The 23,320-nt window shown below is 46.5% G+C and overlaps 1 protein-coding gene across 4 annotated transcripts in view; it reads right to left on the reverse strand.

Annotated features, from left to right (window-relative positions):
• The window catches only part of SLC39A10 (solute carrier family 39 member 10), a 92,592-nt gene that overhangs the window by 24,618 nt on the left and 44,654 nt on the right, over positions 1-23,320 (reverse strand). Inside the window, exons 1-2 of one of the 4 annotated variants that reach the window (XM_036421409.2) lie at positions 6,561-6,578; positions 6,429-6,514 (exon numbers count right to left, since the gene is read on the reverse strand). The exons of 1 other annotated variant lie outside the window; for it this stretch is intronic. In XM_036421409.2, coding sequence (XP_036277302.1) covers positions 6,429-6,447 — 19 coding nt within the window. In that variant the 5' untranslated portion in view covers positions 6,448-6,514; positions 6,561-6,578. Of the gene's footprint in view, positions 1-6,423; positions 6,534-6,560; positions 6,579-20,205; positions 20,348-23,320 lie in introns of those variants that run through there. 2 more of the 4 variants (XM_036421411.2, XM_036421410.2) reach the window with 2 other exon arrangements.

The following is a 23,320-nucleotide window of genomic DNA, read 5'->3' on the forward strand; positions in this document are numbered from 1 at the left end:
AAAAACTTAGACATAGACAACAGTGTGGAGGTTACCAGAGGGAAGGAGATGGAGGGGTAACAAAGGGTAAGGGTCAAACACATGGTTACGGAAGATTTGACTTGAGTGGTGGGCATGCAATCCTATATATAGTTGATGTATCAGAGAATTCTATACCTGAGACATACTATATAATTTTATTAACCAATGTCACCCCAGTAAGTTTAATTTTTTTTAAAAGTATGTTCTGAACATTAAAAAATTATGCAGTTAAATTTCTACACTAAAAAAGATCAATAGGACAAAAAACATGATCTTGTTGCTTTATAATATATATATTATACATAATATATAGTATCTAATTATTCTTCATTGGTACATATGTAATCTCATGTATAATTATATGATACTATATTACAATCTAATGTTTTTCTAATTTTACATTGTTTTACTTTTTTCATTGGTTCATAATAACAAGTCATATATTATTCTCTTTATCTTGATAAGGTAGGTAAATCAATCTTGCCACAGTCCCCTTTATCAAGAAGGTAAACAGTGTGAAGTATATTTCTTCACAGAAACAGAATGATTCATCTATAGAATTGCATTAAGATTATTCTAAAACATTTGTTCACAGACCTGTAAACATGTGATCATGAATTGTTTTGTGTTCTTTTAAAAAAAATATTTTTATTGATTTCAGAGAGGGAGAGGGAGAGGGAGAGATAGAAACATCGATGATAGAGAATCACTGGTCAGCTGCCTCCTGCATGCCTCCTACTGGGGATCCAGCCTTCAACCAGGGCATGTGCCCTGACAGGGAATCAAAAACTGACCACCTGGTTCATAAGTTGATGTTCAACCACTGAGCCACACCAGCCATTGACCTATAAGGGGAATGGGTAGAGACTAGGAGGAAAGGGGAAGGGAAAGGGGACAGGCAGGAAGAAGACATAAAATTATGAAATATATTCTGCTCTGAAGGAGGTACAAGGAAGATGAAATTATTGTTTTTAATTAGCAAACTGTGAGAGCTGCTACACAAGTAGGTGGTAACTCAGAGTTGAAGGCCAAGGGCTTCACATTCCAATGCCAAGCACTGATAAAGGTGCTATACTTCCTACTGAGGGAGCAGGCACCTGGAGATATGAGAGGCTTCTCCACTGCCTAGGTGAAGACAGGAAAACGCACACTCATGCTATGCATTGCTATTTAACTGAATGTATCTCTATTGAAGTAATTTATAGGTTCTAGGAAGATATAATTATTGAAAGTAATAGCAATATGTCAAATAATGATAGAGCACTAACAACTGGATCCAGGGGTCGGCAGGCTTAAAAGGACCAGATAGTTCACATTTTAATTTTTGCGGGCAGCACAGTGTTCAAGGCAACTACTCCATCCTGCCATTAGGGCGCAAAGCAGCCACACAGCACGCGCACAAAGAAGGCTGTGTGCAATATTGAAGTCACAGGCGCAGGCTGACTTGGTCTAGGGGACATAGCTTGCTGACCCCTGGCCTTCCCTACACATTTTTTTAAATTACCAATTCTGTGGACAACTGTAGGGAAAAACCACTATCTGAAAATTTACAAATTCACAGAAGATATAACGTGAATTCAGAAGAAAGTTTACAAGAGTGAGGGCACATCTGAAATGTGATTTTTTAAAATTCAGATATTAAAAGAACAGTGGGATGTAGATCTTTGTTGTCTTGTTACTCCAGCTAAAGGCTATTTAGATTTCCTACTTCCTATATGAATGAAAATAAGTCTGAGAACTAAAGTGATCATTGGCTGACAAGTCTAATTACTTGTTGGAAATTATGTGCGGGAAAATAACCATACACAATTCATAGTAATTCTTCTAACAACAATACTCCGGTCCTATAAAAGTACATAATCTTAGTAGGATAAAGGTACTTTCCTGCAACATTCTGATTTACTTTTATAATCTCCAAAAATCTCTTTTCTGAATGGAATGGATGGTCCCCAAAAGCAGAATGCATATTAAGGGTAAACATGGCTATTAGAAGCGTTAACGGAAGGACAAGTACCATCTGATGCCTCCTTCTCTTTTCAGCAGTAAGATATCTAAACTATAATGAGTAATTACAAAATTAGGTAATTATAAAATCATCTCAGTAATACAGTTTAAACATAAAGATTTTAGATTTTATTCTTATACTTACATCTATAAATACCACCAACACTATATAACAACAAATTGTGCTTTGATATATATAAAATAATAAATTGTGTTGTTTTAATGTCAGAACAGTAACTGTGGTCTCTTATGCAGCTGGAAATAATCTGAGTGCTATTGTTATGTAAATCTTTACAATTTGAGTTATAAATTGCCTTTATACCCACTGAACACATTTTTGATTACTCTATGATAAATTTTTGAGATTATATTTGCTCATTTTAGAAAAATCTAAGTCATTGAATGGTCCAATCACAGAACTTACAAATAGAAAATAAAGAAAAGGATAGTTTGGAATACTGATAACTAGCATAATTTGAAAGGTTAGTTTACAGGAAATCTTGTGATTATTAAAGGTCCAAGAGAGTATTTTTCAGAGCTCATTCTGTCACAGTCACAGCTCAAAATAAAATAGAACTTAAAAAACAAAAGCTCACCATCCATGCAATTTTAGCACATTCAATTTTATTTTCAGTACAGTTGAGGCAACAAAAAGTTACATGAAACTACACTGACCCCAGAAAGCAATTCTTATCCTCATCAAGAACACGTTTTCCCTGAGAAAGAGAAACATCAATGTGAAAGACAAGTACTGACTGGTTGCCTCCCATCCGGGGATTGAACCGGAAACCTAGGGAAGTGCTCTGACCAGGAAGTGAACCCTCCATCCTTTGCTGCACAGGATGACGCTCCAGCCAACTGAGCCACCTGGTCAGGGCCAGAAAGCAAACTTTTATTATATATCACACTTTTCAAGACGAAGCCCAGATTAAATAAATCAAATTTGTGGTATTCATATACAAAGCTAATTTAATAGATACACCATTAACATATACATACCCCTTTTCCTGCTTTGAAAAATTCCCTACAGAGTCTTGCAAGGAAACCTGGTATTATACTGTTTTATCTCCACACAAAACTCACCCCTATTTGGATCTAAAAGTAATAAAAATTAACCAATTCAAAACGACTTTGTCTACCTTATTAGAAACCCTAATCAGCAGCTGGCAGAAATGCCAACTAGACCAGGACATAGAACACTGAGGAGTCTAATTGTAATTTAAATAGGTTTTAGGAAAAGGTGAAGAAAGAAGTTTAACTCAAGAAAACATCACGGGGAACAAAACACTAGGGGGCAGCACCAAGCTGCTGGGTCAAAGGGGCACTTTTCTAACTTTAATTAAGCTGAAGTTTTTAATGAGAATGCTACTATTTAATGAAAGACTTTATAAAAGTCTTTATAAAATTTCTGTTATAAAGGAAAAGACTAGCTTCCTGTTTTGATTGCCTACACTGCCTTTCCTTTTTCTATTGTGTCCGGTCTTTCCTCTTGTGGTGATCAAAAGGCACTAGTGGCCATGTCCTTTCGATATGAAACACCAGCCCATGGTATTTCCCATTCTCACGGTAAGCACCACACAGACAAGGGCTGGCATCTTTACCCAAAGTATCGATACTTCTTTGGGCTGATGCTAAATTTGTGGTGTACCCAACATTTTTTTTAAACTTGATTAAAGATCGAAGCAACCAAGCTTGGAATTCACTGAGTCATGTGTCGTGAACATGTGGCACCAGGAGGTGGAGAAAGTGCCCTCAAGGATTTTAGTCTGGTAGGGTACAGAGGATGTGTTTATGGAGTTTTAAGATAGAAATTACCAAGAGAGGCCAATAGGTTATTGCATATGAGTCAGAGAATGATAACCGAACCGTAGGATAACTACCACTGCAAAGGCCCAGTAGAGACCATTAAATCTCAATGGGGTGGGGGAGGGGAGGTGAGAGAAACTAGTCCTTCAACCAATAAAGAACTGAAATGCATCTATACATATATATACAGTGTGTTGAGCAGTCTTTGGTTCCTTATGTCTTTTAATGGTCACAGTATAAACCCATGAGGTAGGATTTTTTTAGTCCTTCCAAGTTCACATATAAAAAGATTAAGATAGCCAAACTAGGTAATAATGGGTCAGGGTTTGAAACCTTAAGTCTCACTCCAAAGCTGAGGGAAGGAGGGAATAGAATAGGGTAAATTCTCTTTAAAAGCAAATTATCATTCCCATTGAATAATTTCCTTGTATGTACCACTTATGGCCTGTATTCTCCATCAATCAGTTAAACTCCCCCCACAATCCTACTAGAGTAGAACTTGCATACTAAACTTGAGGCCTCTTAAAATACTTCAAATTAGGTGCTCAAAAAAGGTGAACTGCATTTAGTCTTTAAACTGTTAGAATATAACCTGTTAACAGGAAGAACCAGTACCGGTTAACATGTAACCAATGACTGCCACCACCTCATAGGAAAGGGCTTCCCTCACAACCTCATTTAAAGGAGCTCCAAAGCCATTCCTGCACAGGGCTTCCCGACCAGGGGTCTGGGTACCGCCGAATGCAGGTTTGCTCAGTTGGAGAGGGAAGCGCACCACTTTACTTTTAATCAGTCACACACAGTACCCGAAGGTTACCGCTAGAAATCAAATCCTTTGAAGACCATTTCCAGTCCTTACCAGTGTGAAATTAGCCATTAGACCTGCCATTTCTGTTCACGCTTCCCTGAAATATACACGACCTCCTCACATGCAGGTCCTAATTCTACCTCAGTACCCCTGGTTCTGTGGGAAGCCTAAGCATTTTGTGCATCTGAAAGCACCATCCGGAGGTTCATTCCTCAAAGGCCTCAGGAGTTTACAGTGTCCCTCCAGGAGGTCACTGTTTCACTCACTGTATCCCAGTGACTGACACAATGTATCCATCTCTCTCTCTCTCTCTCTCTCTCTCTCTCTCTCTCTCTCTCTCTCTCTCTCTCTCTCTCCCTCCCTCCCTCCCTCCCTCCCTGGACAGGCAGTGCGGGCAGGGGCCTGGACTGTCCGGTCTGGACCCCCAGGGTCTTGACCAAGGGACAAAGAATATTCAAGATTTGGGTAAAAATATCAAAGATGTGTGTAACAGGAAGTCCTCTACTATAGAACCGCCCTAACTTCAGGCTTTCGGTGGTCTCTCCAGCACTAACCACAGGCTAGCCCTCGGCCTTTCCAGCCTGTATCTGGGCCTCGGGTGGGTGGCACGGAGACTGAGGGTCCCAGCGCTGGGGCTCAGCAATGCGATGCAGACCCGTCACCCCCCAGGTCAGGTGCACCCCGAAGGAGGCAGCTCCAGACGAAACCAGGGGACGCACTGCGAGAGGCGTCGGGTTGGATAGGAAAGACAGCAGAGCCGCAGATCTGCCCTTCTGAAAAAAAGCCATGTGCTTTAATGTCACTTTATTCGTTCAACAGGCACCGGAGGGAGCGGCCCTGCCCGTGGCGCCGGGGTGGCCATGCGGGCGGCACCCACGTGAGCCCCAGGAGCCCGGGGAGGCCGCCCACGTCACGGCCTTGCGCCCCGCGGGCCGCCAGCTCAGCCAGGGGACTCGGGGGGCTGGGGAGGGGGGTGCGGGGAGCGACCGGGGGAGCCGAGCAGGTTCCCGGATCCGGGGAGGGGTTCGCCCAGGCCCCCCACCCGCTGCCCGGGCCCAGAGCGCACAGGCCAACGCGCTTCCTGGAACAAAGCCGGGCTGCGGCCCCCCTCCCCGCGCCCCAGGTCCCCCGAGTCCTCGGCTCCGGGGACCCCGCAGGCCTCGGGGTGATGCCCCGGCAGCCCGCCTCGGCCAGCCGGTCGCTCCGGGGGAAGCACAAGCGCCCACGAGGCCTCCCGCGGTCCGGGCGGGCGGGCGCAGAGGCCGCGTCCGTTAGCCTCCCGGGGCCGGAACTGCGGGGCCCCGGCTGCACCCCGGTCCCCCCCCCCCCCCGCCCCGGGGACCCCGCAGAAAACGGGGGGACAGGGAGGACGTGGGCGCAGGATACCCTCTGTCTTTATCGCCCCCCCCACCCCAGATCCGCCTGCAGAGCCGCCCGCCCGCGCCCCCCGCGCACAGCCCCCCAACCGCCCCGCGGTGGCCCCCGCCCCCGAGGCGGCTCTGTGGGGCGCGGGTCCCCCCCGCACGCGAGGCCCTGGCCCCCGGGCCGCCCAGCGCGCCCCCGAGGCCGCGGCTCCCCCACGCGCTGCCCCATGCGCCCCGCCAGCTCGCCGCCGCCGCCGCGGGGACCCCGCGCCGGGCCCCCGAGGTCCCGCCGCCGCGATGCCCCGGCCTCGGGGGCCCCGGGGGCCCGGCCGCCCTGGCCGCAGCGGGCTCGCAGGCTCCGCGGCGCTCGGGGCCGGTTCTGGGGGAGGGAACGTAAACAAATCGGGGTTTTATAGTTACCTCACCCTCGAGTGCCGTGTGCATCTCCTCTCCGCTCGGTACCAAAAAGCCCGGCTGCACCAAAGCGCGTATTCACAGCGCCCGCTGCGCCGGCTGCGTCGCGGAGGCCCGCGCTGGGCCGGCCGCCCCGCTACGCCAGCGGCGCACGGAGCCCACGCCGGCCCTGCGCAGCCGCAACCGCACCCCGCCCGCCTGCGGGGCGCTGCGCTGCGCTCCCGGCGTCCGCGCACCAGCCGGCTGGCCGTGCACGGCGGCAGCGCCGCCGGCTTAGGGCGACCGCGCGGCTCGCGAGCTCCGCCGGGCCGGGGCTTACGCCAACGGCGCAGCGGGCCTCCGCGCTGGTTTTGTTCCGAGAAGGGAAGGCGCGGAGGAGCTGGGCTGCCCGACGACGCATGCGCGGAGCCCCCTGCGCCGCTAGCCTTGGCTGCCGGGTGGGCACGGCGGTTGCAGGGGCGGGGGTGGAGGTGGGGGTTGAGTAATGAACGCTCCGAGCGCAAAGGCTTTACGCAAAAGGCTTCAGCTTGGACGAATTAGGATGTCTATCTACGTGAGTTAAAGCAATCTTCCCGTCTCGGGGCAAAAAGCTTATATCCACTTAGAGCGAAGAGCGGGGGTGTTTTGCATAGTTCTCCCCTCTCCGCCTCTCCCTCCTCCCCCAGCCCCAATCCCATCGTGTTTCCTAAACGGGCCTTCGGAGCCCAAGAGGTGGTCCAGAGGGCCTGTGACGCACTGGAAAATCCCGAGGCTTTGGACAGCTCTCCAGGGCTCTCTCTCCCCGGCTCTCCCCGCCTCCGGCTCCTCAGCCCCTCTTCCTCCACCCCCGCCGCCGGGGCAGGCACTCCGACCCGGCCAGCCGTGCCCCGGCCCCGACCGCATCGTGTTCGTTCTTGCTCCCATTCCTGCGCTCCCACCAGACCGGCCGCCCGCCCCGGAGGCCTCCTCCCTGGTCTTGAGCAAGTCAAGGCGCATCCGGCCTCCCCAGGGGGCCCGGCGCCTCCCCTGCGCCCCGCTGCTCTGCGCCCCGCTCCCCGGCGCCGGCTGCCCCTCCACGGCCAGGCCTGGCTGTGCTCCGCCTCCTGCCTGTGGCTGTGTGCGGCCAGCAGGCACTGCAGAGTTCTGGGGGTGCCTGGTTGTGACCCGTCACCCGCGGGAACAGCAAGCTTCGCTGGGTGTCGGGTGCTCCCCAGGTGCTTCCACACACTTCCATTTCATCCTGCACAGCGAGGTGGGTGTTCCATCCCACCCCAGGACACCCAGGCGCACGGAGTGCAGGGGGAACCTGCCTGCGATCACAGAGCAGGGAGGGAGGGAAGCCGGGTTCCAACACGTCAGCATGGCCCCCGGTTCTTGCTCCTCTGGAAGCCTGCCCTCCCAAAGGAAGGAAGGTGGTTCGGTTTTGTTTTGTTTCTCTGCCAAGAGCATCTGCCAGGTGCTCAGTGCCTCCTGACGGCCAGGATACCACCAAGCTTCTCAGGTGGCTTTTCTCCTTGTTTGGAAAAGCTTCCTTCCTGCGGGTTCCCGCGGCTGCGCCTAGACAGGGGAGAAGACCTGAGGTGTGGAGGGGAGAGTGCAGAGTCCTGGTTTCAAGTCACTCCCAGGGGGACAGTGACCATGACCCTCAGGCTCATGGGTAAATTAAGGGAACCGGTCTAAAGGTATGCTCGAGTCCTCTGATTTCATAAAATAAAAAACTAAAAGTCTGAGGATTCCATAAAACCAATACAATACACATACTGCATTTCTATCCATGCCATACATCTTTTGGGCCCTAAGCATAAAATGCTTCCAGTTGACCCTGATATTTGAAGGTGCATCAGTATTGTATTGACCACATTATTATCACCTTCACGATATATGCAATATCTGTCTTCTGAATATCCATGAGATGAAGCACTGACATCCCTCCTCTTCTATGACATCCACCTGGATGTTTAGTTCTGTATCCACAAGGCTGCTGTTCAGCTGGTGCAGGCACAGAGGAGCTGACGGATCAAATATGGAAGTACTCCCTACAGGTTAATCAGCGGCAGCAGGAATTGCCCCAGGATTCCTGGCCCTGTACCCGCCCTTTCTCTCAGGGTTCCCCAGACACCCCCCCCACACACACACACACACATACACACACTGCAGGAACTAAAGGCTGGGATGGAAACCTGGAGAGCCCCCCTCTTATAAAGACCTTCAGTTCTAATTGGTTGTCACCTACGCTTTCCCAGTTGTTACATATTTTCAGTCTTATCCCTGCATAAAAGCAGGGTAAGCTATTTGAAAACAGACCATGTCTCCTTACCCCTCTTTATACACTCCCCCAAACATTCGTCTGTGGTCACGGGTAATCATGCGGATGAGGAAAGGGCCCAGAACAGGATTACCGGGCTGGATAAATGACTGAGCTGCACACGAGTGCAGTTCCGTTTCCCGGTGGGAATAACTTTCAGGCGACGACTGGAAGGCTCACTCAGCAACAATCACCTGCAGGAGTCGGACTGTGCAGAGTGCAGCAGAAGGATTAGGTCTAGTAATAATTGATGTCGTTTTCTAATACTTTTTTTAAATCGAATTTATTTAAACAATACAACAAAATTTAATCAACAATATAGTTGCCGTTGTTTTCTACTACTTGTGCCCAACGCTCAGGAAGCATTTTAATCCCTCTGTTGTAAAATTCTTGTGATTTTGATGCAAAAAATTCGGTCAATGCATTTTTGAGGCATTCTTCATTATTAAATTTTTTTCCAAGAAGAAAGTTTTGCAAAGAACGAAACAAATGGTAATCGGAAGGGGCAATATCAGGAGAACATGCAGGTTGAGGGAGAACTTCCCATTCCAACTGGCGCAGTTTTTCAGCAGTGATTCTTGCAGTATGCGGTCGTGCGTTATCATGGTGAAGAATTACGCCCTTCCGATTAATCAGCGCGGGTTCTTTTTCTCTTAAAGCTTGGGCTAACCTTTCCAATTGGGCACTATACACTGCACTTGTAATGGTTTGGTTAGATGGTAAAAGTTCATAATGAAGAATTCCTTTAAAATTCCACCAAACACACAACATCACTTTTTTCGCATGCAAGTCAGGTTTTGGCGTGGGCTGCGGAGCCTCATTTTTGTCCAACCATTGAGGCCGCCTTTTCAAATTAACATACAGCACCCATTGTTCATCTCCAGGTAACAATTTGCTCTAAAAACGGCAGACGGTTTTGACGAGAGAGGAGCGAACTGCAAATTGTGACTCTTTGATTACGGTTGTTGTTGGTCAACTCATGAGGAACCCATTTTCCAAACTTTTGGACTTTGCCAAGTGCACGCAATTGATTGGAAATTGTTTTTTTGTGAACAATTTAAAGTTGTCGCAAGCTCTTGTTGGGTAATTTGAGGATTTTGCACCAAAAGAGCTTGAAGAGCTTCTTGATCAAAATTGGACACACGGCCTTGACCACTCTTGTCATCTAACGAAAAATTTCCCTCGCGAAATTTCTCAAACCAATGCTGGCATTTTCTGGCGCTAACTGCATCTTGACCAAGAGCACTACAGATGTTTTTTGCAGCCTCACTTGCTTTTCTTCCTAATTGGAACTCGTAAAGCATGCAGTGCCGAATATGCTCTTCATCCGCCATCTTCTTAGCCCTAGTTTTGCAACAAAAACCAAACCAAACACAAACTTTTTCAAGCAAAACTTGTTAATTGCACTTCACACGTTCTGTAGATACCACGTGTTTGAAGGTTATGTCAATACAAGTCAACGCCAAGCAAGATTTTAAACGAATGTTAAAAACCGACATTAATTATTACTAGACTCTATATCACTGCACTGTACGTTTTATCTTTACTCGTTTTATATACGAGACATGTCAGGGCTAACGGAATTCTTAATACGTCAGAATCAGAGAACTTCTGATGGGGTCGAACAGGAAGCCCGTGTGAACTCTGAAGGCAGTAGCGGGTGCCCTGCAGCTCCAGAGGGGCGAGGGCAGTGAGTTCCGTGGGAATGGGTTACCTTTCATGCGTGCTGCACATTCCCACGGCGGCGTCTGTGGGCCGCAGTGCTGTTTGGCATATCTGAAGTGCCCGGAGGCAGGAAGGAATACATCCCCTGGCCTTTTTTTGTCTCTCGGGATTAGAAAAGAAGCTGCTGCAATAAGTAAAGCACACAAGAACCACACTGCTTTGGATGAAACTAAAGGAAGTCCATGTCATAACTTGTTTTTTTTTTTCCCCTCTAGTAGAGGAGAAGATTGTCATCATTCACAGCAAAGTTAAGAGCCTTTAATTAAATTTATGAAGAACATGACTGATTCTGAGAAATCAGATCTTTCAAAGTCAATTATCCTTTCCATAAATCAAGCTTAGTAATAACCAAAGATTTAAAAAAAAAAAAAAAAAAAAGCCTCCTTAACTTCATGTTTGATTTACACTGATTTTCACGTGGCCAAAAAAGTTTAGTTCAGACGAGGTTATGATTAGAGGCAAGAGTAACAGGAAGACTAAATTATGTTAATAGATAGCCCTGAGGTGGTGGGGAGTAATTACCTGAAATAGGTGTGAAAAGATTGGGGAAAGGAGAGCTAGGAAATGTGTTCTAAAACAGACCTCGCCCAGCTGGTGTTGCCCAGTGGTTGAGCATCCATCCATGAGCCAAGAGGTCATGGTTCGATCCCCGGGTGGTGGGCTCATGCAGGAGGCAGCTCGTGGATGGATGTTGTTTCTCTCTCATCTATGTTTCTATCTTTCTATCCCTCTCCCTCCCTCTCTGTAGAAGGATTTTTTTAAGGGCAAATTAATTGGGTTTTGTATCCAATTAAAAAACAAAACTTTTAAGCATAGGCCTCAGGATTAACCACCTGTGCCCGTTTAGAGATTGTATTTTCAGCCTGGAAATATAAAGCACTCGCTCTAGATCTGAACCCAGGGAAATGTGAACAATACATCCCATTCCAGTTTGCTGTGGGACCTGCAACAGGCCACGCCCACGGTCAGGATGGGGAGAGGGGCCTGTGGAGCCCTTCTTTTCTGACCCCTTGAGCGTTTACGCCCCTCCCGCTCCTCAGAAGTCCCGGCCAGGTTGCTCAGTTGGTGAGAGCATCATCCCCGGAGGCTACGGTTGCTGGTTGCCGGTTCAATCCCCGGTCAGGGCACATACAAGAATCAACCAACGAACGTATGAATAAGTGGAACAACAAATCAGTGTTTCTCTCTCTGTCAAATCAATAAGTAAAAAGAAAAAAGAAAAAGACTTGCCCTTCCTAAAATGAAGATGACTAGGCCTTGAGAGCTTGAGCTTGTGTCCGGAAGGACAGCTCACAGGAGTCCTTCCTGAAGACGGAACTTGAGGAACTGACAAGGCCACGGTCTTCCACGGGGCCGCGGCTTTGCGGAGTGTGCGCAAGGGCAGGGAGAGGTGCACTGCCCTCGTCTGTGAGAGAGAGGCCAGCGTGACTGGTATGCCTATCAAGTGAGGCCATGCCCAATTTAAGCAACAGAATGAGTTTCAGGCTATCTGCAGAAACAAAAATAGATTGGAGAAATGAAACAAAGCAACTGACTTCAAGCAACACCCAACCCTGGTAGAAAAGTTAACTTCTATGTCAGTGGTAGACAAACTGCGGCTCGAGAGCCACATGCGGCTCTTTGGCCCTTTGAGTGTGGCTCTTCCACAAAATACCTTGGCCAGGGCGCTATGTTGAAGACATGGCGTTAGAAAAAGTTTAAGTTTAAAAAATGTGGCTCTCAAAAGAAATTTCGGTCGTTGTCCTGTTGACATTTGGCTCTGTTGACTGTGTTTGCCGACCACTGTTCTATGTGATTTGCTTAGATGATGCTAACATTAGACTAGGCAAGTCCCTTACTCTCAGCCCATCCTGATACAATCAAAAAGCCTTCACCACCCAGCTGGGTGTAGCTCAGCGGTTGAGCATTGACCCAGGCACCAAGAGGTCACCGGTTCGATTCCTGGTCGGGGCATATGCCCAAGTTGCGGGCTCAATCCCCAGTGGAGGGCATGCAGGAGGCAGCCAATCAATGGTTCTCTCTCATCATTGATGTTTCTATTCCTCTCTCCCTTCCTCTCTGAAATCAATAAAAATATATATATATATAAAAAAAAAAGGCCTTCACCCTCAGACGGCCCTCCTGGCAGAAAGACAAGGGAGAGGCTTGCGGCCTCTGATTCCTCAGGGCAAATCCTCTCAAAACCAGACATGAGGCCCAGCCACGGAGAAAGAACAGACCCACTCAGAAGAAGAAGAAGAAGCAGGAAACTCAGAGCTAGAGTCAGGAAAACAGGCAGACCACACATTTGCCTCTACGTTGGTGCCAGGAACCCCAAACCTACTGCATTGAGCTCACCACCCCCTGGAAACCCCCACGTTTAGAACTGTACTCCTGGGCCTCGAAACCCAAGGCAGTTGGGCCCTGAGGGGAGTGAGTACCATTTTATTACTTATTTACTCATGTACACCACGGCGAGGGTACCGCTTCCAGGCCTTTTCCGAAGAGGAAGCTCTAAGGAGGGAGAGGGTCTGGCTTGCTAACAGCAGAGCAGAGGGACAGGAGGGAGACTAGACCCGCAGGGACTGCCCGGTTGGTGCCGTGCCTGCCGTGCCCTCTCACAGGGAACGAATGAAGGGCAGCAGGCTCGGTGCGCAGCCACCTGTGCCAATCCTGGGGCCTTGGTGCCAACCGGTGAGGGTGCAGCAGAAACCGACTTTCCAAACCTTAACTTCCGGTCCAAAGGAGTCGAAACAAAGGGACACAGATATCCACAGGAGTAATGCAAATTTGTGGGCAGTTACACTCTAAAGAATAGTACCAACGTGGAAGTGAATTAGCACTAAGTTACCACATAACTATTTATAAAAACAGGCTCATTTGCTTACCTGGTTAAATGAACTCCTTTTTTAAAAATTCATTTTAAAGTGTCATCCCATGAGAGCAAATTTCAAAGCTTGCCTAGGGCTGCCAAGATAATTACTGACGAGACCCAGCCCACAACTGGCATTTCTATGAAAACAATCAAATGCGTCTTTTCAAATCAAGACACACTTGGTGTATCTTCACAAATATTGCTTATCTTTATTTTTTAAAAAGTTGACAGCAACGATAGAGCAAAACCCCAAATGTTAGGCAAGGCAATGAAGTCACTGTGAAAAGAAGAGTAGCTGTGAGGGAGGATTTCTGAATTTCTCTTGTACTGTTTCTAAATAGAAGTCTCAGTACTGTTTGATTTTTACTAAAATCCTGAACTTGCTTTACAGAATCCTATACCCCGCCTCTTCTGACTAGCACACAGCTTTAGAGGAGTTTCAGAAACGTCTTGGTATTTTTTAAAAATATATATTTTATTGATTTTTTTACAGAGAGGAATGGAGAGAGAGAGAGTTAGAAACATTGATCAGCTGTCTCTCGCACAACCCCCACTGGGGATATGCCGGCAACCAAGGTACATGCCCTTGACCGGAATAGAACCTGGGACCGTTCAGTCCGCAGGCCGACGCTCTATCCACTGAGCCAAACTGGTCTCAGCCATCCTGGTATTTTTTGAGGGACGGTCTGGCAATGCCCAGTGGTTACCCACCTGCTACGCTGGCTCCCTTCCTCCGCGGTGACCTCATCCGCAGCCTCAGTGACTTCATTGCCCTCGAGTTTCATTCCAATTACAGGGACAGTTGCTTCCTCTAAATGGGTTACGTTTCAGTCTTTTTTCCCACCCAAACACACAGGAAGGTGTAGGGTTTCAAATATGCCAGGCACCATTTAAAATGCTTTAGATACTCTGACCCAGTGGTCGGCAAACTGCAGCTCTCGAGCCACATGCAGCTCTTTGGCCCCTTGAGTTTTTAGCAAAGGCCAGCTCAGGAGTACCCTAATTAAGTTAATAACCATGTACCTTCCTATACAGTTTAAGTTTAAAGAATTTGGCTCTCAAAAGAAATTTCAATCGTTGTGCTGTTGATATTTGGCTCTGCTGACTAATGAGTTTGCCGACCACTGCTCTAGCCCATTTTATTCCTAGGACAAGCCCTACAAGGTAGATACTCTTACGTCCATTCCACAGATGGAAAAACTGAGGTGGTGACAGAGCCAGGACAACAGTCCAGACAGTCTGGCTGTAGAGGGGATGGATGCACTTAACCCTTGCATTACTTCACCTCTTATATCAAGACCCTGTGCCGGTTCCAGTTCTTGCGAGGATATTGACATTACTCTCTCTGCAAATGCCAATTAAAGAAAACCCCACAAAACAGCAGAGCCATAAACTGGTGGCTTCCCAGTCCACAAAGGTCGCAGTTCAATGGGCATTTTAAATGGAACAGAGAATATAATAGAAACATTTCACGTTACTTGTAACGTGAGCGTCTGTTCTCCCTGGCTTTGTCTATCAGCTCCACGAAGTTGCATCAATTCCAAGGAAGATGTGTATTCCAGCCTCTCACATTAGAATGACAATTAGTCAATCTGGTTATACGTTTAGTTGAAAGCTTTTCCCTCTTTCCGGCGATTGGACCTAGTTGTTGAAGTGTTTATTTTTACCAGGAAAGTCGTATTAAAAGTTAGGCAGAACCGGGTGTGTGCCAATGACTTTGATCCCAGTCCTGTAAATGTGAGTTACTAAGGTGCTAATCAACGAAGAATGGGCCAGGTGCAGGCAAAGCTCTCCCGGCAGATTTAAAGTGCAAGCCATTTAGGGATTAAAGGTTCATTTCGCTCCTTAGATTTATATGAATCTATTTCCTCTGCAAGGCAAACATTAAGGAATGTTTGCCTGAATTTTTAAGCCAATGTTAATGTATTACCTTGAGGCAAAAAAGTTTGTGTTCTTTTTATGTGCAAGGTGGAGAAAATAGGATTCTCACCCTTGTGTAGCTCACAATCCAGCCGGGGGTGTAATTAAAGAGGCAATTGCAGTGTAGGGTGGCAAGTGCTATGGCAGGGACAGGGGTGGGTTGCTATGGCAGCAAAAGGAAGTGACGTCCAAGGTCTGACATGCAGGGTGAGTGGGAGAGCTGGGGACAGAGCAGGGGGCACAGCCACCCAAGCAGAGAGGCACGAAGTGAGTGGAAATGTGCTTCTCATTTGGGGAAACGGAAGCACGCCATGTGGGTGTGTGTGAGAGATGAGGCGCTTGCAGTAAGTAAGCCGGCCCCTGGGTACCACGTACGAGTCTCCAGCAGGAAGAGGCAGAGGGGGATGGAAGCAGGCAAGTGAATGACCACGAGCAGGAAGGGAAGTGGGTACTATGGCAAGTGTGGGAGGCAGCATAATGCTCCTCCTCCCCTCACCCCCAGGAGGTTCCCCTTCTCACCCCTGGAACCTCTGGGTGTGTTAGTTTACCTGACAAGGGGGATTGGAGATAGGGGGGTGATGAGGTTGCTGACTTTGAGATAGGGTGAGTATCCCAAGTTAGCCCTGCAGACTCCGTTTCATCACAACAGTCCCTAAAAGTGGAGGGAGCCGAAACCGGTTTGGCTCAGTGGACAGAGCGTCAGCCTGTGGACTGAAGGGTCCCGGGTTTGATTTTGGTCAAGGGCATGTACCTTGGTTGCAGGCACATCCCCAGTGGGGGTGTGCAAGAGGTAGCTGATCAACGACTCTCATCGATGTTTCTCTCTCCCTTCCTCTCTGTAAAAAAATCAATAAAATATATATATTTTTTTAAATGGAGGGAGATGGTACTATGGAAGAGGGAGGAGTAACTATGGAAAGGGAGTCAGAGAAAGTGGGCCCCGCCCCAGCGCTTCCGAAGGAAGGCAGCTTGTAAACTCTAGGCTTTAGCCCAGGGAGGGTGTGTGAGACCTCTGGCGACAGCACTGTAAGAAAACACATTGCACTGTTGGAAGCTGCCAAGTTTGAGGTGCTGTGTGATTGCCCCAATAGAAAACTAATACACGTAAGCAGCTGTTACAGCAATAATCCATGTGTGGAGTGGCCGGGGATAAAACAGAAATGGTTGGATATGAGAGGTGTCAAGGAGACAGAAGCAAAATGAAACCCCAACTGTATTAACTTACTAGCTGTAGACTTCAAAGACCCTGCTTAATCATTCAGTTTTGTTTGAATTGCCCACAGAATGAGGTATTTGCAGGGGTTTGTTTGTTTTTATTTGTTTTTTTTTTCTCAAGGTAATACATTAACATTGGCTTAAAAATTCAAACAGAGTCTGGCTGGTGTGGCTCAGTTAGTTGAATGTCATCCCATGCACCAAGAGGTCCCGGGTTTAATTCCAGATCAGGGCACATGCCCAGTTGCTAGCTTGATCAGTAGTAGTGGGTGTGCAGGAGGCAGCCGGTCAGTGATTCTCTCTCATCATTGATGTTTCTCTCTCTCCCCTTCTCCCTTCCTCTCTCAAATCAATAAAAATATATTTTTTAAAAAACAAGATTAAAATAAAGAATTATTGATATAAGGTATTTGAAAAAGTAATCAGGAATATGTAAAAGAATGAAATGTAAATGAAGACTTCATCCAACCCCAACCTACCATAGGTTGGTATTTTCTTTTTCAAACCATCAGTAATCAGCTACAGTTTCTCTGCAAAATGGTTTATCCATTTCCATAATCAGTTGAAAAAGTGATAGTATAACTGAACATAGTTTGACTGATTTGAATGTACAAGTGCAAACACAAATTAACAACATCCCAGTTAAGCAATAAAAAAGGCTATACATTCCCTTGCCCAGGTATCCACAATAAAACAACAAACTCCTGTTTGAAGAGAGAGAGAGAGAGAGGGAGAGAGAGAGAAGGAGAGAGAGAGAGAGAATGCCTACAACACTGGGAGAGAAAACCTTGGGAAGTGACACTCCCTCAGCTCCTCATCCTCCCGGGAAAGATGCTCAGAGAGCACAGCACCTTTGTTCTGCTTCCCCTCTCCCTCCTTATAAAAAAACCTCTGCCTACACGGAGATCTTTGGGTGGGTTTTGAGGACTGATAAAAGTCTCCCATCTTCTGGACACACCGGCACTCGAATAAACCCCTTTCCTTTTACCAGCTCCTCTCACAAAGTTGTGGCAGGCGGCAGAATCCAGATGTTCGGTTACACAAGCACAATATTATTTAATAATTGTATTCTATGAAGCATGTACAGAGTCTATGATTTTACACATTATTAAATCCAACCACACAATATAAATGAAACAAAGGACAGACTCAGAAAAAAAAGCATGCATATCTCAGTATTTCCCAAGGGAACATGCATGCACTCCACTTTCTGCTTCCTTCTCCTTATAATCAAAATGGCTAAAAAGACTTTTACACGCGCGCACGCGCGCGCGCGCACACACACACACACACACACTGAATCAACCCACTTTCTCAACTCACTTTGAAACTTGGCTTCAATCCTGAGCAGGTCATCCAAGTGGTCACCAAAGGCATGAGTTACTGAATCCAATGGTCACATTCAACTGGCACTCTCCTCTGTTTCTCTGCTCCTTTTCTGGAAGGCAGGAGCAGAGCAAGGACTACGCGATAGGCCAGGAACAGAAGGTCACCAGGGCAGGAAGCCCCGGGTGTCTCTTGAAGGACAATTGTAAGCTGGGACTTCCCCCCAGGGTGACCTTTCCTACCCCCTGACCTTTCCCCCCTGGAGATAACATCTAGGCCTCAGTTGTATGTCAGCTCCAGGCCCAGAAAAGCAGCAAAACCAGCCAAGACTGCTGACCTCACGACCAGCTTGCATCGGATAATGACCCCCTGCCCTGGTTCCAACTGTCCATCCGTCCACCGTGGAGATCTACACCCTGAAAAGACACACCTGGAAAGCTGCCCAAGACTTCATTGGGATCTTCCTCCCTAAAATCTCCACCCTTAAAGCCCCTAGGAGGCCCCCATGCGTTTTTCCTCCTGGGAGCACAACTGTGCCCTGCCCTCCCCTCCCCCATCCCTCCAGGTGGGTTACCATTACCTTCCTCGCTCCCAAGCTCCTGAGGCCCTTCCTTTGTCTTTCTGAAATGCATTTCCTAAACCCATTTCTTCAACAACTTCATCCACCTCCATGATTTTCCAAATAAATTTTCTCTTATAGTTGGGGTCTTGGCTCTGAATTCATTCCTAGCTGGAACCCCAGTACCAAGGTTGCTTCTGGTCCAATCCCCACAAGTCTAGCACCCGGTGCCATCCTAGCTCCTACAACACCTTTGAGGCAGGGAACCACTTCCTTCTTCAAACACTCAGGAAATCTGATGGGTTTACTGGCGCTTTTAAGAAGACCCACAGCAAGAGAAATAGCCAAAGAAGGGTGCCTTTCTCCCACGCTGGCTGGCTGCCCCATCAAGTAAGACACCCCCGCAGCTGTCCTACCTCCAGCCCAGCGCCCCTTCAGGGAAGATTGGGCTCCCCTCCATTCTCAGAGCAGGTAGCACTCTTCAGATTTTTTTTCTTTTCCTTTTATCTCTCTGGTAGATCCTTTCCTATATTTTTCAAAGGATCTTGTCTTCTAAACTTCCGGGTTCGCAGGCAATTTCTTGAGTCATCTTACTTGTCATTCCACACCAGGGTTTGGGAAGGAGTGTCCCTAAGAGTCACTTGCACCAGAGTCTCTGGGGTGTAGTTTTCAGCCCTCACCCTATGGAGCCAGCATCTTGGGGGAGAAAAACCCAAACTTTGCATTTTAAATCACCTTCCAGGCAACTCTTATTTAAAAACTCGGGATTGAGAATTACCATTCTATCCGCTCACCCTAAGTCATAGTATCCAAACCCATGGCCTCAGTTACTCTTTATAAGTTGGTGACGTCTACCTCTCTGTTTTCAAATCGGAACATCCCAGTTGATGTCTCCTGGCCAATTCTTACCATGTAAGCTGTCCCCACCTGAGCATCCCAATCCTGCCATTCTTTCTCTTGTTCCTCCCAATTTTGAAAACGGTTCTACTGTCCTCCCAGGAGGGGGGCCGGGGAAAGAGCAGAGGTGAGGTAGTCATTCTTGTCTCCTCGCTTAATTCATTGTCTCCTTAAAGGACTCTTGACTCCTGCTCCTCACCACCCCCACGTCACTGCCCTAGTGAAAAGTATTAAAACATGTTGCTTGGAACGTAATTGGCTTCTGGTCGATCTCTCCACAATGAAAGTTGAAGTTACAGATAATTTCTGTGCATACACTTTTTCAAATCTCCCACTGCCCTTTGGTTAAATAACTTTGTCAACAATCAATACCCTGCCCAATCTGCTCTCCTGCAGTCTCGGTGGATTTTCCTCAGGACTTGACTTTGCCACTATGCTGTCCAGTGTTGTAGGCACTACCCTCTTGTGGCTGCCGAGCACTTAAAATCTGGCTAGACCAACCTGCGACAGGCTAGGTGTGTAACCCGCACATTGGATTTCTCAAACGTGGTGCAAAAAAAATGTAAAAATCATAATCCTTTGTATTGATTACATACTATGATCTTATATTGGATTAAATAAACATAATATTAAAATTAACTGTACCTGATTGTTTTTACATTCTCAAAGTGACCACTAAGATCGTTGAAATGACATTGGCGGGTTTGCATTCTACTTCTACGGGATAGCCAGGTCTAAACCTCGATGGTCCAGCCCCACTGAAAGACCTGTCTCTCCCTCAGACGCCTTTCCTGGCTCCAAGTGCCGCCTCTCCTCTGCACCCCTCCCCCTCCCTTGAGCTGGCGGTCTCCCACTTGTTCTCAGTGTTGTTATCAGCTCTGAGGAGCTGTCCTTCCCCTTTCTGGTTAGCTGACCTCCCGTGAGCTCGCACACACAGCGAGCGCCCAGCTTGCAGTGCTCCAACTTGCAGCCTACTTGTCTACCCCGACTTATGCCTCCTCTACTCACCAGCTGCTTGTTAGCGCGCCTGGGACTTGTTCCATGTAGTATCCTCACACCTAGCCTGCCATTCTTTCTCTTGTTGGTACCAAGCACATAGGTACAAAGTAGATATGGAGCAAATACTAATAGAAAGGCTGCCGGAAAGGACTTCCCGGGACCGAAACCATAACCCATGGCTGTGGGAGGGGTTATGAATTAGCATTGCCTCTCTGTCTTTAATCTGTCAGTGCCTATCAAACTGCACCCTCAACCCTCTCTTCATCCTTTGTCCCCTAATAAGGCTTTAAAACATCATCAGTTAATGCGAATGAGGAAATGATCAGAGAACAAAATGAACACAACTTTCATTTCCTAAATATTTGTAAATCCTGCTGGAAGGGATTCCCTGGGAGGAAAATTACCTATTCGTTGGAAAATATTTTTACAGCATTTCTGAAGATCAAGTCTATCTTTGCAGGAATTTAAATGAGACCTAAAAATCAAGTCCTTTTCCTCTATGATCCTACACTGCTGGCATTCTCAGAGAAGTTCTGAGAACACCAAAAATCCTGGCATGCTCACATTATAATTAACGTTTTACCACATTCCTGTTAAAAGAAAAGAAAAAAAAAAATAGTGTATGGGAAGTATCAAAGCAATAAGAACAGACAGCAGCTATGCTCTCAGTCTCATCAGATGTAAATGGTAAGTGGCATCCTCCTGTGTCCATCCAAAGATCACTCTTGGTTTTATGGGTTTATTTTTTTAATGATTTAAGGGTTTTTGTGACTCGGGCAGGCCTTTTACCTGCTTTTGTTTTTACGAGATTAAAGTGTCTAGAGGACTTATAATGACAAATACCAAGCCCCACCCTGGCTGCAGGCTCTGCTTAACTGTTTTTTCTGCCTTCCCAGTCTCACCACCGCCTATCAGCACAGTTGGGCCTAGGCTCCTCACTTGGGGCAATGCCTCCTCCCCAGTCATCACTGAACTGGGGTTCGTACCAGAGAGACCACAGCCACTGAAAAAACTCCCAGAGGCTGGACCAACTGGAGCCACAAAATTAATACACTTTCGGATGACAACCCAAAGCATAAAATAAATACCCAGGGGTTTTACTGATCTAAATAAATAAGTGAGTACATGTACTTAACCATTGGGAGACTAGACAAATATCCCATGCAGAAGAATTTAAGTAATTTTTGTAAGATACTCAGTCCCCAAGGAGGAAGGTCCTAACTCCCCATGTTAAATGTGTGTGTGGGGAAAGAGTAACAGCGGGGAAACTTGACAAACACTAAGCCAGACGACCAATGTCAACATCAAGGGTGATAAACCATGGGATGGTATGTGCCCATGGGATAATGTCATTGAAATGGCACTTTTCCTCTATGGCCTTCTTTTCTAACATCCACACACACCCCACTCTAATCATGAGAAAAACCTGAGGACCATTCTATAAAACACATGGTATATGTGTAAGTCACACACTGGATTTCTCAAACGTGGTGCAAAATATGTAACAAGTATAGCTCTTATTATTGATTATGTGCTATGATCTTATATTGGGTTAAATAAAAATAATATTAAAATTAATCCAATAACTGTTAAGATAAGGTCAAGATAAAGGAAACTTGAGAAACTGTATGGCTAAGAGGAACCTACCAAGATATGGCAATGTGAGGTGGTCATCTGGATAAGATTTTGGAACAGAAAAAGGACATGGGTAAAAAACAAAGGAAATCGGAAAAAAAAAAACAATGAACTTCAGGTAATAATAGTGTATCAGCCCAGCTGGCATGGCTCAGCAGTTGAGCATCGACCTATGAACCAGCCCCTCAAAACCCCAACACACTGAACTCGGGAAAGTGGAAACACAGAAAACATCCAGGCAAATGATGTCATTGTCCAATCACTAAATTATTCCTCAAAACTGCCCTACCTCTAGAATTCTTGTTATGTATAAGTCATTTCCCCCCTTTTTACAACCAGCAAGCATTTAAGGGATGTTTAGACAGGTTTTTTTTTCTTTCTTTAATGCTGAAAACATCTTTACTCATAATCTTGGCCTTCCTGTAAGCTAGTCACTATTTAAAAGACCCTCAGGGCCTGAGCACCATCCAAACTCCCCGAAATGAGCAAGCAAATCTGAATGATTACAAACCACTTAACAGTAGCTGGAAGGAGGTGCACCAAATTGAACAACGGAATGGGTGGCTTATTGGGAAACCAATTAAAGGGACAATATTAAATTTTAATAAAAACTTGAGAACCCTTAAAGAGTTTAGACTATAACACCAAAGTTATAGGAATTTGGGGCTAACAAACGTTATTCCTGAGTTATAGAGTAATCAGGGTCAGATCCAAAAGCAACTAGGTGTGTGGAGGCAAAACCCTTGGAATATATCCAGGTGTCAATAAACCAGATCACAGGTTACATAATAGATCAATAGGAAACTATTCATTATTTTGTTTAAGACAGCCAGTATCCTCCCTTCACAGTTGGAGATGTGGTCACCAATAAGAGAAGTAACAAAATATGTTTATTTTTGAACTGTCAGGTTACTACAGTGAAGGGCTCTTTTCCAAATGGCAGGTCACTGAATAATGTTGTTTCATGCAATGTCCTTTCATGATAATGTATATGAGATGCCTTAGAAAGGTTACTCTGGTTTTCATGAACTAGCTTTTGGTAGAACTGGTTTCATTATACCATGTTGCTTAAAGTCACAGACGTATCCAAGTGAGAAATTCCTGTAGGCCTATCTTCTGACACCTGCAGATATATGGGTTTGAGGCTTTCTAATTCTAACTTTTTAACTTTCATACTGTGAAGTTCAGAAGGGAAAGTACTTAAAGAAATGAAAGAGAAACAAACTGATCTTGTAGACAGAAAGTATCGTTAATTTTGCTTATCCACTTCCCCTTTTTTTGTGTGGAAAAGCAGACACGATTCACAGCTAATTTGCAAGATCAGAGTTTTTGACTCTTCAAGGAGGATTTAGCCCCCTGTATAGAGAATGGCTCTAGGCCTGGCTGGTTTTAAAACAGAAATTTTGGGGGTAAAATAGGACAGGTTTAGGAAATTTTAGAAATTTTGGAAATTAAGGGGACCATGGAGGAAGCACAGGGCTGCAGAGCA

Source organism: Pipistrellus kuhlii, unplaced genomic scaffold (genome assembly GCF_014108245.1).
Source record: "Pipistrellus kuhlii isolate mPipKuh1 unplaced genomic scaffold, mPipKuh1.p scaffold_m20_p_7, whole genome shotgun sequence".
In the NCBI taxonomy this organism is placed as follows: domain Eukaryota; kingdom Metazoa; phylum Chordata; class Mammalia; order Chiroptera; family Vespertilionidae; genus Pipistrellus; species Pipistrellus kuhlii.